Genomic DNA, 14,461 nt, shown 5'->3' with positions numbered 1-14,461 from the left:
AATCCCACGGCTGACATGCAAGACTAAAACCATCAAAGAAAAGAATATCCATTCCCCTAAATAACAAAATAAAAACAATCGTGTGTAATTGGGAAAAGGATTTTGTTTGGAAACCTGTTCATATCGAGCTATATTTTCACTTTTCTTTTCACCCTCTTCCCTTCATGCATATAGTGTTATATATATATATATATATATATATATATATATATATATATATATGTGCATGTGTGTGTGTGTGATCCACTAGTGGGAATTAGTTTAGTCATGGAACTTTAATCTCTGGATTTTGGTTTTAAATCTTGTCAGGTATAGCCATGCTGATGAACCTTAAATTGTGAAACATATGTCTATCGATAATTAAATATGTATATTGTACCTATTTACTATGCCTCCCCACGGGACAGAGTTAGACACCAGGGTCGTTTTTTAACGTGGAGAAAAGGTACAAAAATAAAAATTGTCTCAGTCGTGAAGGATTTCTCCTCCACCGAAAGAGAACAAGAAATAGAAGTGCAGCATCTGAAGAACAGATACTACACTTTGATCTTGTCCCGAAGGCCAAGTGTTGTAGTACAAAAACTTAATATATCTAGATACGTATGGTAATTTTTTTTAACATAATGAATTAAAAAATAAAAACGACTGCAAGCGCTAGCTAACTGGTTGTGAACCTCGCTCGATAGAGCTAAATCAGAGTTAGAAATTATGATCAAAAGAGAAAAAATATGATGGGATGGAGATTATAGCAAAGTAAAAAAGAAAAAAAAAAGAATTAAATAGAAATTACATTAAGTCCAAGAAAATTTTCTTTTTGTTTACAAAGAGAAGGTATCAAAAAGTTGATGTAAATGGTTTCTAAAATCTTTAAATTATAGGGTGAGGATGACTTACAGAGAATGAAGAATAAATCAACACTGAAAATGGAGACACAAGAACGGTAATATATATACACATATATATGTGTGTATATATATATATATATATATATATATATATATATATATATATATATATATATATATATAATGTGTGTGTGTATATATATATATATGCAACCTCTCTCCCACTGAAGAGACGTTGCGAGCCTATCCTTTTTTTATTGTTATTTCTATGGCAGGTGCTCGTCTGAACTCCAATCTCTGGTCCCCCCTCGCCAATCTTTCACAAAAAACACCTGTCTAGCTGAATCCACTGTGAAAAATTTCCCCCACTCTATCTGTGCCTAAATCAAAATGTGGATTCCATGAACAAAGCTTCTTTCTTAGAACTGCACGCCTGTGGAACTCTGTTCCGTCTGCCTGCTTCCCACCGGACTACAACTTGGATGTCTTCAAGTCCAACGTTAACAAATTCCTAATGAACCGCCCCCTTAAGTAAACACTTCATCAAATCTCCACACTAACGTAATGTACTTGCAATAACCCTTATCCCTGAGTGGCTTTCGGGCCTTGATAAGTGGTGATCACTATGTAAAAAATATATATATATATATATATATATTACTATGGCATAATCGCGTTGACACACCGGTTCTTGCCAGTTCACGGAAGTTAAGCAACGTTGGGCCTGGTTAGTACCAGATGGGTGATCATTTGGGAATTCTAGGTGCTGTATGTGCTCTGCGCTTATTTCAGCATTTGTTTCCAGTCGTCTGTAACCTACACTTGCCACTGGTATTTAACAATTTCGACTCAGGAGAGGTGTGGTTGTGCCCCTCCTGCCACAACAATTTCATGCGCAGACACCCCTACATGGGTATCCATAGTCTGTCAAAGACTGAAGGAGCCTGTTAATATATTACTAATAGAAAGAATTCTGCAGTTCTGCACTACTTTTATTTACCATTAAAAAGGTTGGAATAATGATACAAAACCTTATATCTAGAATCCTGTTTCAATTTTAATAAAAACCCATTACATGATCATGATTTTAGAAAATATTTCAAATTTAAGCTCTAAAAGCTTAAAGGTTTTTTTAAAAATTGAAATTCAGGAAATCTTAATTAGTATCTAATGACTATGGATCAAATATATCTAGCTGTTATTTGTCTGTTTGTGTGAGAAACGGTCTTTACTAAATTCTTGTCAATTTTTGGTCTACAGACTTGAAACTTGATATATAGGGAATTCGGATCTGTGGAACAAATTCGATTTGGTTTTAGTAAGTGGTTGTTAATGGGTAAAAATTGAAAAAAAAAAAATTGGAATTTTGCAGGCATAAGTAGACTAAATGTGTTATTTTTAGACATACATTTATATCTTTTATGTTTTTGTTTTTTTTTACATTTATATATTTTGTTATTTTTTTACATTTTTGTATGTATGGATTTAGGTCAGACAATAACGAATCAGACTCAAGAACTGTATGTTTTGGTTTTGATTCTACTGATGGCCTCTGTCATTTTTTTTTTTTACTGTTAAAATTACTACTATATACTGGGTACAATATAATAATCAATACAGTATTGGCTTTGCATATTTTGGTCTCAATCCCAAGGCTGACATGCAAGACTAAAACCATCAAAGAACAGAATATCCATTCCCCTAAACAAAAAATTAAAAACTATATGAAATCTGCATAAATTAAAATTAAAATATTAAAATCAAAAGTATTTTATGACCAGGTAATACCAGACAGCTTGCTAGTTCAATACAAATCTCAAATATTTTATTTTTCCAATCGGGATGCCCATATTATGCATTCTAAAACCCTTTTAAAATATTCCATAGGAATTAAAATTAATTCGTTATTGTTAGCATTTCACAAAATTCTTAGTTATCTGCGCATATTTAAGCTCTTCCAATTAATCATGTCAGCATTTGATTAAAAGCAACACATTCTGTCAGTTGAATTGAACCTTGCATAATAGTTTTAAAAATTATGCCCCATATTTGCTACACAAATTATGGAAGTGTTAGTTTGCTATTCACTTTCCGCCTCTCCTCTTCTCGACACTTCAAATTTTTTTAATGCTTAACTTGAAAATATATTTCTTATTGTTTATTGCCAATCGCCCTAATAAATGTAAAACAAGAAGAGTTACATCCCCTTTTTGTTACGTTTATAGAAATATCTGATCTTTCTCTTGCTTTATTTTTTATTTTATTTTTTTTTAATACATTTGGTCCCAAACTGAATCCTCAAAATGTTGCAAAATAATCTCGTTTCTTCATCCCCCAATGGCAACAGCAGGTGTTTCTTTCTCTTAACTGATTCCATTTTCTTCTTATTATTATTCTTTTTCTTCTTCTTTCCCAAAATATTTGGTTTCTAAACTATTATTCAACCTGTTCTTTTGATTATGAAATATTGGCCAATACTGTTATACATACATAACAGTAGAAGAACTTGCATCTGTTCCAATCGACTAGTCTCCAAATTGTTATTTGTTTTCTATTGAGCTCATGGAAAAGAAAAAAAAAAGGCAGAAACTATTCGTTCTGATAAACAATGGATTTAAAATATAATAAAACGAGATGAAACACAAATAGTGCTTGGCTTCTTTTGCATGGTTTTGCACCCCTTCATTTTTTATTTATTTATTCATTTTTTTTTTACATAGGAATCCACACTTATCAAGGCCTGGAGGCCACTCGAGGATAAAAGTTAATGAGTGTACAGTAGTCAATGGGACAATAGTGTAGTAATCGTTAGTTGTGGGAATTTGGTAAATTGGATTACTTAAGGGGACGGTTTATCAAGAATTTGTTTACGTTGGACTTGAAAACTACCAAATTGTAGTCAGTTGAAAAGCAGGCAAACGGAAGAGTGTTCCATAGGCATGCAGTTCTAAGAAAGAATCTTTGTTCATGGGATCTACATTTAGGTTTAGGCACAGATAAAGAGTGGGAGGAAATTATTGATAGTGGTTTCAGCTAGACCAGTGTTTTTCGTGAAAGTTTGGCAAGGAGGGACCATAGACTGGAGCTCGGATGAGCTCTTGCTATAAAAATAATGATAAAGCAGAGAAAGACTCGCAACATCTCTTCTGTGTTTTTGAACTCTGTCAAGGCTGGATAAGATCTTTCTAGCAGCTCACGCCCAGAGATGTTAACAGTATTCCATCCTTGAACGTACCTGGCTTTTATATAGGTAGAGAATTGTATCAGCAGTGAGATATCTGTTGGAGCGGTAAAAGGATTCCATCGTTTTTCCGGCGACCTTGGCAACAGATTTGATGTATGTGTTCCATTTCATATCAGAAGTAAAGGTCAACCTCAGAGCTTGTAAAAACATGGAGCCTCCTCAAGACGAGAGGCATTCATTTCAATTGATGCGAAATAGGGATCAGTGTGTTGATGATGTAAAGATAGAAGCTTGGTTTTTGATGCATTAAAAATAACCAGCCACTTCTTTCCCCATTGTACTACATGCTCAAGATCAGAGGAGAACGTCATTTATGGCCTTTGATGTGCTGCCAAAGATGGTAGTGTCATCAGCATAAATGTCTAAGAATGATCTAAAGATGTGATTTGGAAGATCATTAATGTAGGTCAGGAAGCAAGTGTAGCCCAAGATGGACTGCTGAGGGACTCCAGCATTAATACTGTGAGCTTCTGATTTCTGCTCATCAACCACTACTCTTATGAACCTATCAGAGAGAAATGATTTAATAATTGAGAAGACATTTCCAGCTATACCATAGCTGGAGATCTTGTGAAGTAGACCTTTATGACATACCTTATCAAAGGCCTTTGATATGTCAAGAGCATTTGCCCTAGAAAGGGAGCCTCCGTCGAGAAATTCGCTAATCCTATGAGATATAACTGTAAGCACATCTGTTGTAGATCTAGCAGAACGTAAACCATATTGCGTGTCACTAAGAAGGTTATTTTTGCTGAGATGGTTGATTACTTCTCTATTTAACTTATGGGCGCTAGTTCATTTTAACTGAAAAAGTCAGATTCCTTTTTTGTTTTTGTGTGTTTCCTTGCGATTTTCTGCATACAACGTGTTGGGTTTGAGTGATAACATGTAACTACACCGTTGAAGTTTAACAACATTACAAAGCAACCTTGTTATGGACGTGGATCATTGAATTTCTGGCAAAAGTGAATTGAGAATGGTGGTGACTTTGTAGAAAAATAAAATTCTGAAGATCAAAACGGTCACTCGTTTTAATGGCACCACTTCCGTTTTCGTAGCTCTTCAATCTTTTAGTTAAAAACAAAGAAAAAAAATAGGAAGCTTTACTTTTTGAACGATTCTCATATAGATATTTTTACCTACAAAACAAATTAATCGACAACCAAACCAAACAATACACAAAAAAAATTTCTAGCATTATTAAATCTATGAAAATATTAAGAATTTGACGAATTGTACCAAAAATGACTGGATTTGAAATGAAATAACCTCCAATAATGGTTAATAATGCGATCAAAAACCAAATTAACCAGCTACAATTTTATACCCTTCACTTCTGTATGAAAAAAGGTTTAGACCTTTGCACGCCCTCCTCTTTTTTTTATTTTTACTTTTTCTTCAGTTGATTCATAAATTATGTGATACCAATGTAAGGAGTGTTCAGCAAATTCACTTGATATTGTCAAATACCCAGGATATATTCACTCACCTGTGACATTCATGTCAGCCGGGTGAGTGAGGCACACCTCCACCCCTACTCTCCTTTTGTGTCAATTCATTGACAACTTCCAACTTGTGCTCTTTGTTCTTCGGTCTAGGATAGAAACATATTTGCACTCAGTCACCACCGCCTCCACCAAAATCCTGCAGAAGAAGAAAAAAAGAAAGAAAAAAAAATCATGTATGAGCTTGTAGATATATTCTATATCCTAGCATCTACACCTATGTGTGTGTGTGTGTGGTGGAGTACAACATTTAATTATGGCTATATACTGACATCTTATCTCAAAGCCACCGGCAATTAGCAATAGTTGGAGGAAACTAAGTGCCTATGAATGCCAAGTCAGCAGGCATAAATAGTAAACAGTCAGAGAATATTTAATGACCAGAGGTTGGAATGTTGCACTTACACTAAAGTTACCATATGTTAGTAATATATAGACCGTTATAACCATGTAAATATATATTACTTGTATCATATATTAGTAATATATAGACCGTTATAACCATGTAAATATATATTGTATGTGTATACTACTAAAACTCTGTGGATCTTGTTTCTTACCTTGCTTGTCCTCATGCACACTAGATGACGTCATTGACTTATACAGAGTTGGGAAACACCAAACAAATTCTTTATAACATCAAAAAGGGAAAAACGATCCGGAAAAAAATAATTTATGTCATTCTGTAGGAAGTACAAGATGAAATCATTCATTAAAACATAGACAACCCATAGCTGAAAATATCACAGGTATTTATGTAGATAGTGACTGTATAGATACTAGATAAACCATCTAGACCCAGAAGTCCTGGTATGACATAAAATCCTTTCAACCTGCCTTAATTTTTACGCTAAAATCGGATTAATGTATGGTTCTGTTTGGCCTCCGGAGGTCAGCCTTCCAGGTATTACCTCCTATATCAGATATCTGAACAGGTCCAAATCAAGCCAGTTTATAAGCATACAGAGTGCTGGTTTTCAGATAAAGCTTGCTTTGACTTTTGAGCTAAAATCAAATAATAGTTTATATTTGTCCAGTTTCAGGCGATCGTGATCGCAGAGAATGCTGACTATTTTGAATCAAGTTATTTTTATAACTTAAAAAACAAAAAAAAGACAGTGCCCCTTTAGAGGAATTGGATTACACCATCACCACCACCACCACCACCACCACCACCACCAAAGACCTTGTGTTACATCCTACCTTTAGTGAGCATTAAAAGAATGGGCATTTACTGCAGTTTCTGGAGCTATTCAATCAATACAAATTCAAAAGTTGTAAAGTATTTAAAAGTTTATTAATACACTGCAAATAATTGGATACACTATGAAACTGCAGTAAAATGTTAAGATCAATCACATTTATTATTATTTGAGAAACATATTTATTCAATAAATTCATGCACGGCTCATTAATGAAGCTTTTTCCAAGTCACCAATTCGTTTGAAATGGTTGAACACTGTTGAAATACTTTTTTTTTTTTTTTTTTTTTTTTTACACAGTGATCACCACTTATCAAGGCCCGGAAGCCACTCAGGGATAAGGGTTATTGCAAGTACATTACGTTAGTGAGGAGATTTGATGAAGTGTTTACTTAAGGAGGAGGTTCATTAGGAATTTGTTAACATTAGACTTGAAAACATCCAAGTTGTAGTCCGGAGGGAAGCAGGCAGACGGAACAGAGTTCCACAGGCGTGCAGTTCTAAGAAAAAAGCTTTGTTCATGAAATCCGCGTTTTGATTTAGGCACAGATATAGAGTGGGGGAAATTTTTCACAGTGGATTCAGCTAGACGGGTGTTTTTCGTGAAAGATTGGCGAGGGGGGACCAGGGATTGGAGTTCAGACGAGCACCTGCCATGAAAATAACGATAAAACAAGGATAGGCTCGCAACGTCTCTTCAGTGGGAGAGGGGTTGCAGGGTAGAGAAAAGGGCATCCCCCACTAAACCACGAAGTATATTTTGTACTCTGTCAAGGCATGATAGGCTGTTTTTGGCAGCTCCTGCCCAGATATGGCAACAGTATTCCATCCTTGGCCGTACTTGGCTTTTATATAGATAGAGAATTGCATCAGTAGTGAGATATCTTCTGGAGCGGTAGAAGGATCCCACCATCTTTCCAGCGACCTTGGCAACAGACTTGATGTACGTGTTCCATTTCAGATCAGGAGTAAAGGTCAGACCCAGAAGCTTGTCAAAACACGGGGCTCACCCAGACGAGAGCCATCCATCACAATTGATGCCAGCTAGGGATCAGAGCGTTGATGATGTATGAATAGGAGTTTGGTTTTGGATGCATTAAAGGTAACTAGCCATATCTTCCCCCACTGAACCACGCGCTCGAGATCAGAGAGAACTTCGTCATTTACAGCCTTTGATGTGTTGCCGTAGATGGTCGTGTCATCAGCATAGATGTCAACGAATGATTTAAGTATGTGTTTAGGGAGGTCATTAGATCAGGAAGAGAGTTGGGCCCAGGATTGACCCCTGAGGGACTCCAGCATTTATATTGCAGGCCTCCGATTTTTGTCCATCTACCACTACTCTTATGAGCCTATCGGAGAGAAATGATTTAATGATTGAGAAAACATTTCCAGTTATACCGTAGCTGGAAATCTTGTGAAGTAGACCCTTATGCCATACTTTGTCGAAGGCCTTTGATATGATATCTCTAACATCAATTGCCCAGAATATTTTACCCTTTGATAATGCAGAGGTTTGTTAAATGATATTCAAACATTATTAAGCATACATGGCTAACTTAACACCTTCTTCATATACAAGCCTACTATGGAATTTCTAAAATCGAATTCTTATTGTCTGATCAAATTTGTTGTTTCCCTTTTTTTTTAAATTCAACAATTCGATTTTTTTTGTCTTTCACACAGAACTTGTTGCGACAGGTGCAACGGGAGCACATGCAGAATGATGCCATGCCTGATCATAGTGGAGGCGGAAGCCTTTATTCATATAGAGATGATGAAGACTACTATGCTGGATCTGGAAGCGGCAGCGGATTTTTTACTCCTGGCAGTAAGTTTTCGGGGGGCAAATTTTCCACCCTCTTTCTGTTTCCTTTTTAATTATTACGTCTACCACCATTTTCTTTTAAATTATTACATCTACCACCATTTTCTTTTAAATTATTACATCTACCACCATTTTCTTTTTAATTATTACCTCTACCACTATTTTCTTTTTAATTATTACATCTACCACCATGTTCTTTTAAATTATTACATCTACCACCATTTTCTTTTTAATTATTACCTCTACCACCATTTTCTTTTTAATTATTACATCTACCACCATTTTCTTTTTGATTATTACATCTACAACCATTTTCTTTTAAATTATTACATCTACCACCATTTTCTTTTAAATTATTACATCTACCACCATTTTCTTTTAAATTATTACATCTACCACCATTTTCTTTTAAATTATTACATCTACCACCATTTTCTTTTAAATTATTACATCTACCACCATTTTCTTTTTAATTATTACATCTACCACCATTTTCTTTTTTATTATTACATCTACCACCATTTTCTTTTTTATTATTACATCTACCACCATTTTCTTTTAAATTATTACATCTACCACCATTTTCTTTTAAATTATTACATCTACCACCATTTTCTTTTTAATTATTACATCTACCACCATTTTCTTTTAAATTATTACATCTACCACCATTTTCTTTTTAATTATTACATCTACCACCATTTTCTTTTTAATTATTACATCTACCACCATTTTCTTTTAAATTATTACATCTACCACCATTTTCTTTTTAATTATTACCTCTACCACCATTTTCTTTTTTATTATTACATCTACCACCATTTTCTTTTTAATTATTACATCTACCACCATTTTCTTTTTAATTATTACATCTACCACCATTTTCTTTTAAATTATTACATCTACCACCATTTTCTGTTTAATTTTTACCTCTACCACCATTTTCTTTTTAATTATTACGTCTGCCACCATTTTCTTTTTAATTATTGCCTCATCCACCATTTTCTTTTTAATTATTACATCTACCACCATTTTCTGTTTAATTTTTACCTCTACAACCATTTTCTTTTTAATTATTACATCTACCACCATTTTCTTTTTAATTATTACCTCATCCACCATTTTCTTTTTAATTATTACCTCTACCACCATTTTCTTTTTAATTATTACATCTACCACCATTTTCTTTTTGATTATTACCTCTACAACCATTTTCTTTTTAATTTTTACCTCTACAACCATTTTCTTTTTAATTATTACATCTACCACCATTTTCTTTTTAATTATTACCTCTACAACCATTTTCTTTTTAATTTTTACCTCTACAACCATTTTCTTTTTAATTATTACATCTACCACCATTTTCTTTTTAATTATTACCTCTACAACCATTTTCTTTTTAATTTTTACCTCTACAACCATTTTCTTTTTAATTATTATGTCTGCCACCATTTTCTTTTTAATTATTACCTCATCCACCATTTTCTTTTTAATTATTACCTCTACAACCATTTTCTTTTTAATTATTACCTCTACAACCATTTTCTTTTTAATTATTATGTCTGCCACCATTTTCTTTTTAATTATTACCTCATCCACCATTTTCTTTTTAATTATTACCTCTACCATCATTTTCTTTTTAATTATTACCTCTACAACCATTTTCTTTTTAAAACAAAATTTTCTTTTGCTAAATGATAAAAATTTTAATATTTTAAATTACCAGTAAAATTTAGATTCATATATCACTCCACAAGTGTATTTTTGCATTTATGAAAATATGTGCACATATTACATCGGTTTTTAAGCTAGTAAAAAAAAAAAGTACTGTATATACTTGTGTATAAGTCGATCTTGTGTATAAGTCTATGTGGAAGACCCATTTAAAACTCAAAATTGTGTCATTTTAAATATTACTTGTGCATAAGTCAACTGTAGATTCTAGGTAAGTTAAATGGTCAGTCTCATGGCTCTTTCTTGCACAGATTATTTCCTTTTTGGTGTTTTTTTTCTTTTTTTGTAAGGAGTGCGATTAATTACCGGTATATACTGAGTGCACAAACAAAATGGCATTTTCTATGTTATGATCGAGCGCCAAGTCACTCTTTAACAACATTTCCAAAAATTTACCTATATATAAGTCGACCCCCCTCAAAAAAAAATAACCTTAAAATAGTCTTCCATAAATTCTACTCATACACAAGTATATACAGTGTATATTTTTTGAGAGACCTAAAAAGAAATAGAATCAGGAAAACTGTTGGAATTGTCTCATTATTAATATCTACACTTAATTTCCAAATCATATTACAAACAGGTAGACGAAAAGCCAGCCAATGGCAACAAAAAACTGAAAACAAGATGGATTTCCCAATTTGGAGACGGGGTACCCTACTGTGTGTTTGTGTGTAACACAAACTAGTCTAGTTTAGAATGTGAAAACTGATTAATATAGTGAAATTCCCTTTAATTTCAACTTGTAAATACCTTGTTTATTTTTTGGGGTCATTTTGTTAAAATTAGTTTGCAAGAAAAATTTAACCAAAATTATTTTATTGGACATCAACTAAGCTCCATTATTACTTCCATTAAGATGAAGGTTATATTTTGGATTGAGTTTCTTTGTCACTATGTTTGTATACATTCTAGTGTCCACATCGCTTGATCAATCGTTAACAAACTTGGTCAAAATATCAGTCATGGTTTAACTCATAACCAACATAATTTTTATAGGGGAATATTTTACGTTACACCGATGTAATATAAAATATTCCCCCGTAAAACTTCTTTTTTTATTAACAAGAGAAGAAAGACTATTTTTAAGATTGGATTTATTTCGATTTTCGATACTTATCGGATTAATTTCTACAAAAGTTGGTGTAGTTTTGATCAGTGTTTCCCTGGATGAAGAAAAAAAAAGATTTATTCTTTAGTGGTCAACTAGGCTAGGTTTCGTCAGAGAGGGTGATCGCTTTTTCAGTCATTTTATTTACGTACTAGCAGATGTACCCAGCGTTGCCTGGTATTAAAGGTAATTTTAAATTCCTTAAAAAAAAAAATAAAATGAAATAAGAAAAAATGGAAAGAAACTGAGATGTGTGCATGTGAGTATTATTTTTTCTAAATAGTTCACTATTTAGGAAAACAAATTGTAAGACAAACCATTGTAAGTAAATAAAAATAAAATAAAAAATAAAAATACAAGAGCTGAGACCAAAATCTAAAGACAGTGAGTCAAGACTGATAAGCATTAAGCCAGCTTGCCACTATCTTTAAAAAAGTGTTCTCAAACCTACTTATTCTTAACATAAGGAAGCTGTCATGTGAAGGATTCACGTATGCACAGTCAGGAAACAGTTGACAAGCATATAAAAATCCAATGACTCCCCAAGTACAAACTTCTCAATTTTGACTCCTTAGCAGCCCTTTTTTCGGGATGAAAACTGATTAAAAAGTTTTCCACTTTCTGAATACCTTATATACCAAATTTCAAGTCTGTAGATCAAAAATCCGTTGAGTATAAAGGTTGAGAAGTGTGCTCAAACACATACACTATCACTTTTATATATAGATTTGGAGAAGAAATGTGGATTCATTCCTCAAAGAATCTATGATATAAATATTTGTCTGTGTGCGTGTGTTGAGCTGGAGGGGAACGGGTTAGTCATGAGGAAGAGGGATGGGGAGAGAGATGGCAGAAAACGAAATAAGATTTTATTTTTTGATTTTATTCGAAATAAGAAAATCAAAATATTGAATTTAAATTTAAAATGTCTGCTTGATTGTCATGTCGAAATCATTAAAACATCAAAAAAAAAAAAAAAAAAAAATACAGAAAGTAGAAAATTCATTTTTAATGAAAATAATTTTCAAAGAAAGTCTGTATTCTAGAAGAGGAGGTAACCTTTTTTTTTTACAAAGGAATCACCCCTTATCAAGGCCCTGAGGCCACCCAGGATAAGGGTTAAAAAGTGTACAGTGGTCAAAAGGCCAAAGCATAAATTTGGTAAATTGGATTACTTAAGGGGAACGGCTCATCAAGAACTTGTTTACATTGAACTTGAAAACGGCCATATTGTAGTCAACTGGAAAGCAGGTAAATGGTAGAGAGTTCCACAGGTGTGCAGTTCTAAGAAAGAAGCTTTGTTCATGGAATCTACGTTTAGGTTTAGGCCCAGATAAAGAGTGGGGGAAATTATTGATAGTATTTACAGCCAAATGAGTGTTTCTTGTGAAAGGTTGGCGAGGCTGGTTAATCTTCTAGGGTAGATAATGCATGAGTTTTTGTTTTTTTGTTTTTTTCTGCAGTCTGTCTTGTTATATTTCAGTAGTGGATCACTGAATCAGGAAAGTACATGTTTTATGTAATAATGTAGTAATATGTTACTGATTTCGACATAAAATTAAGTTAATAAAATTCGTTTTTAATAGCAATTCAGTTTTGCAACTTTTGATTTTTATTCTTGTTCTGTAGAAGTGCCAAAATGTGTTACACTTTTGCCCCGGGCAACGTTGGGTAGCCCTGTTAGTGCTTTTATTTATATTTAAACTAACTTATACTTTTTTGTTTTGTTTTTCAGACCAAAATCCATCCTCGACCGAAGGTGGTTTTACATTTGACACGCCTTCACGCGAGAAAAAGCCAAAGCATGGAACTGGTAGTCGCAGCTCAGGTGTAATCCCTCGGTCAAGCTGGTCAGTTAGTCTACTGACCCTGTTTCTTACATGTTGTGTTGGGTCTGTTCATCTTTGGAGCTGAAGAGGCACAGAGCGGTCAGCAGCAGCAAGTGATGACCACGCACACACACGCACACACACACACGCACACATACACACACTCGATTGAAAGACTTAGTTGACCACCATTCTACCATCAACGACACCAGTGTTGACCACTTAATATGATGATTATTATTACAATTATGGATGATACAAGAAACTTTGTTAGTACTACAGAAAAAAAACAATTTTTTTATTCTATGTTTTTTGTTTGTTTGTTCCTCATTTATTTTTATTTTTGTCTCTCTGTCTCTCTCTTTCTCCTCCCTGAGAACTGACCGTGACAGGGCAGGGCCATGTGAAATGAATGAGCAAGACATTTTAACTTTTTTTTTTTTTTTTTTTTTCTGAGATTGAAATCAATCATGTTTATCTCGATCCCCTTTAAAATATAAACTTGTTTTGGTAGAGACTTATTAAAAATTTCTAGGCAACGAACACCCCAAATTTTAAAATCTTTGACCTCCCCCAGTCCTGGACAACGTAGGGCAGTCAAAATAATGTCATAGCTTGATGATAAAATAGAGAGAAATTTAAACTGCTTATATTTGTCTACAGAATTTGCTCAGTGAATTAAAAAATATTAGAGATGGGAATATACAGGACCTGACCCGTCACCCCAAGCCCAGTTTTGTTTTGTTATTATTATAACAAAAAAAAAAATTGGCCAATTCAAAACCTAACAATTCAAAACCTAACAATTCAATATTGTTTGTGTTAAATATTTTATCTAACAATAACATGATTTTTTTTAAACAGATTTTTAGTTTAATATGTTTGAATCTTAGATTTTTCTTTGTTTTTCTTCAAAATTTATAATATTCTCAAAGCAGGAAAATAACATTTTTATTTCTTTACCATTATTCCCACCATCATTTCTAAAAACCTGTTTTACGTTTTTCAAATGTTCTTAGTTTTAAATACCGGTGCTCCAACGTGATTAGCTCTCCAAGACATTTTGCGATTCTTCATCATGCAATTCTTCAAAATTTGACAATTCAAGAGCAAGAGAAAAATAATAATAATTAAAAAAAAAAGCTTATTTTCCCCATGTTTTA

At 33.3% G+C, this 14,461-nt stretch overlaps 1 protein-coding gene across 1 annotated transcript in view; it reads left to right on the top strand.

Moving 5' to 3' along the window:
• The window catches only part of LOC145287847 (glypican-3-like), a 534,331-nt gene extending 520,090 nt beyond the window's left edge, over window positions 1–14,241 (top strand). Inside the window, exons 6-7 of the mRNA XM_080135722.1 lie at window positions 8,483–8,627; window positions 13,205–14,241. Of these exons, the coding sequence (XP_079991848.1) occupies window positions 8,483–8,627; window positions 13,205–13,383 (324 nt within the window). The 3' untranslated portion in view covers window positions 13,384–14,241. The remainder of the gene's footprint in view (window positions 1–8,482; window positions 8,628–13,204) is intronic.
• The last annotated feature ends 220 nt before the right edge of the window (window positions 14,242–14,461 follow it).

The sequence above is a fragment of the Euprymna scolopes genome, chromosome 11 (assembly GCF_053919585.1).
Source record: "Euprymna scolopes isolate OS-2025 chromosome 11, ASM5391958v1, whole genome shotgun sequence".
NCBI lineage: Eukaryota > Metazoa > Mollusca > Cephalopoda > Sepiida > Sepiolidae > Euprymna > Euprymna scolopes.
The sequence above is the reverse complement of the archived record's forward strand: the minus strand, read 5'-3'. Positions and strand labels throughout refer to the sequence as shown.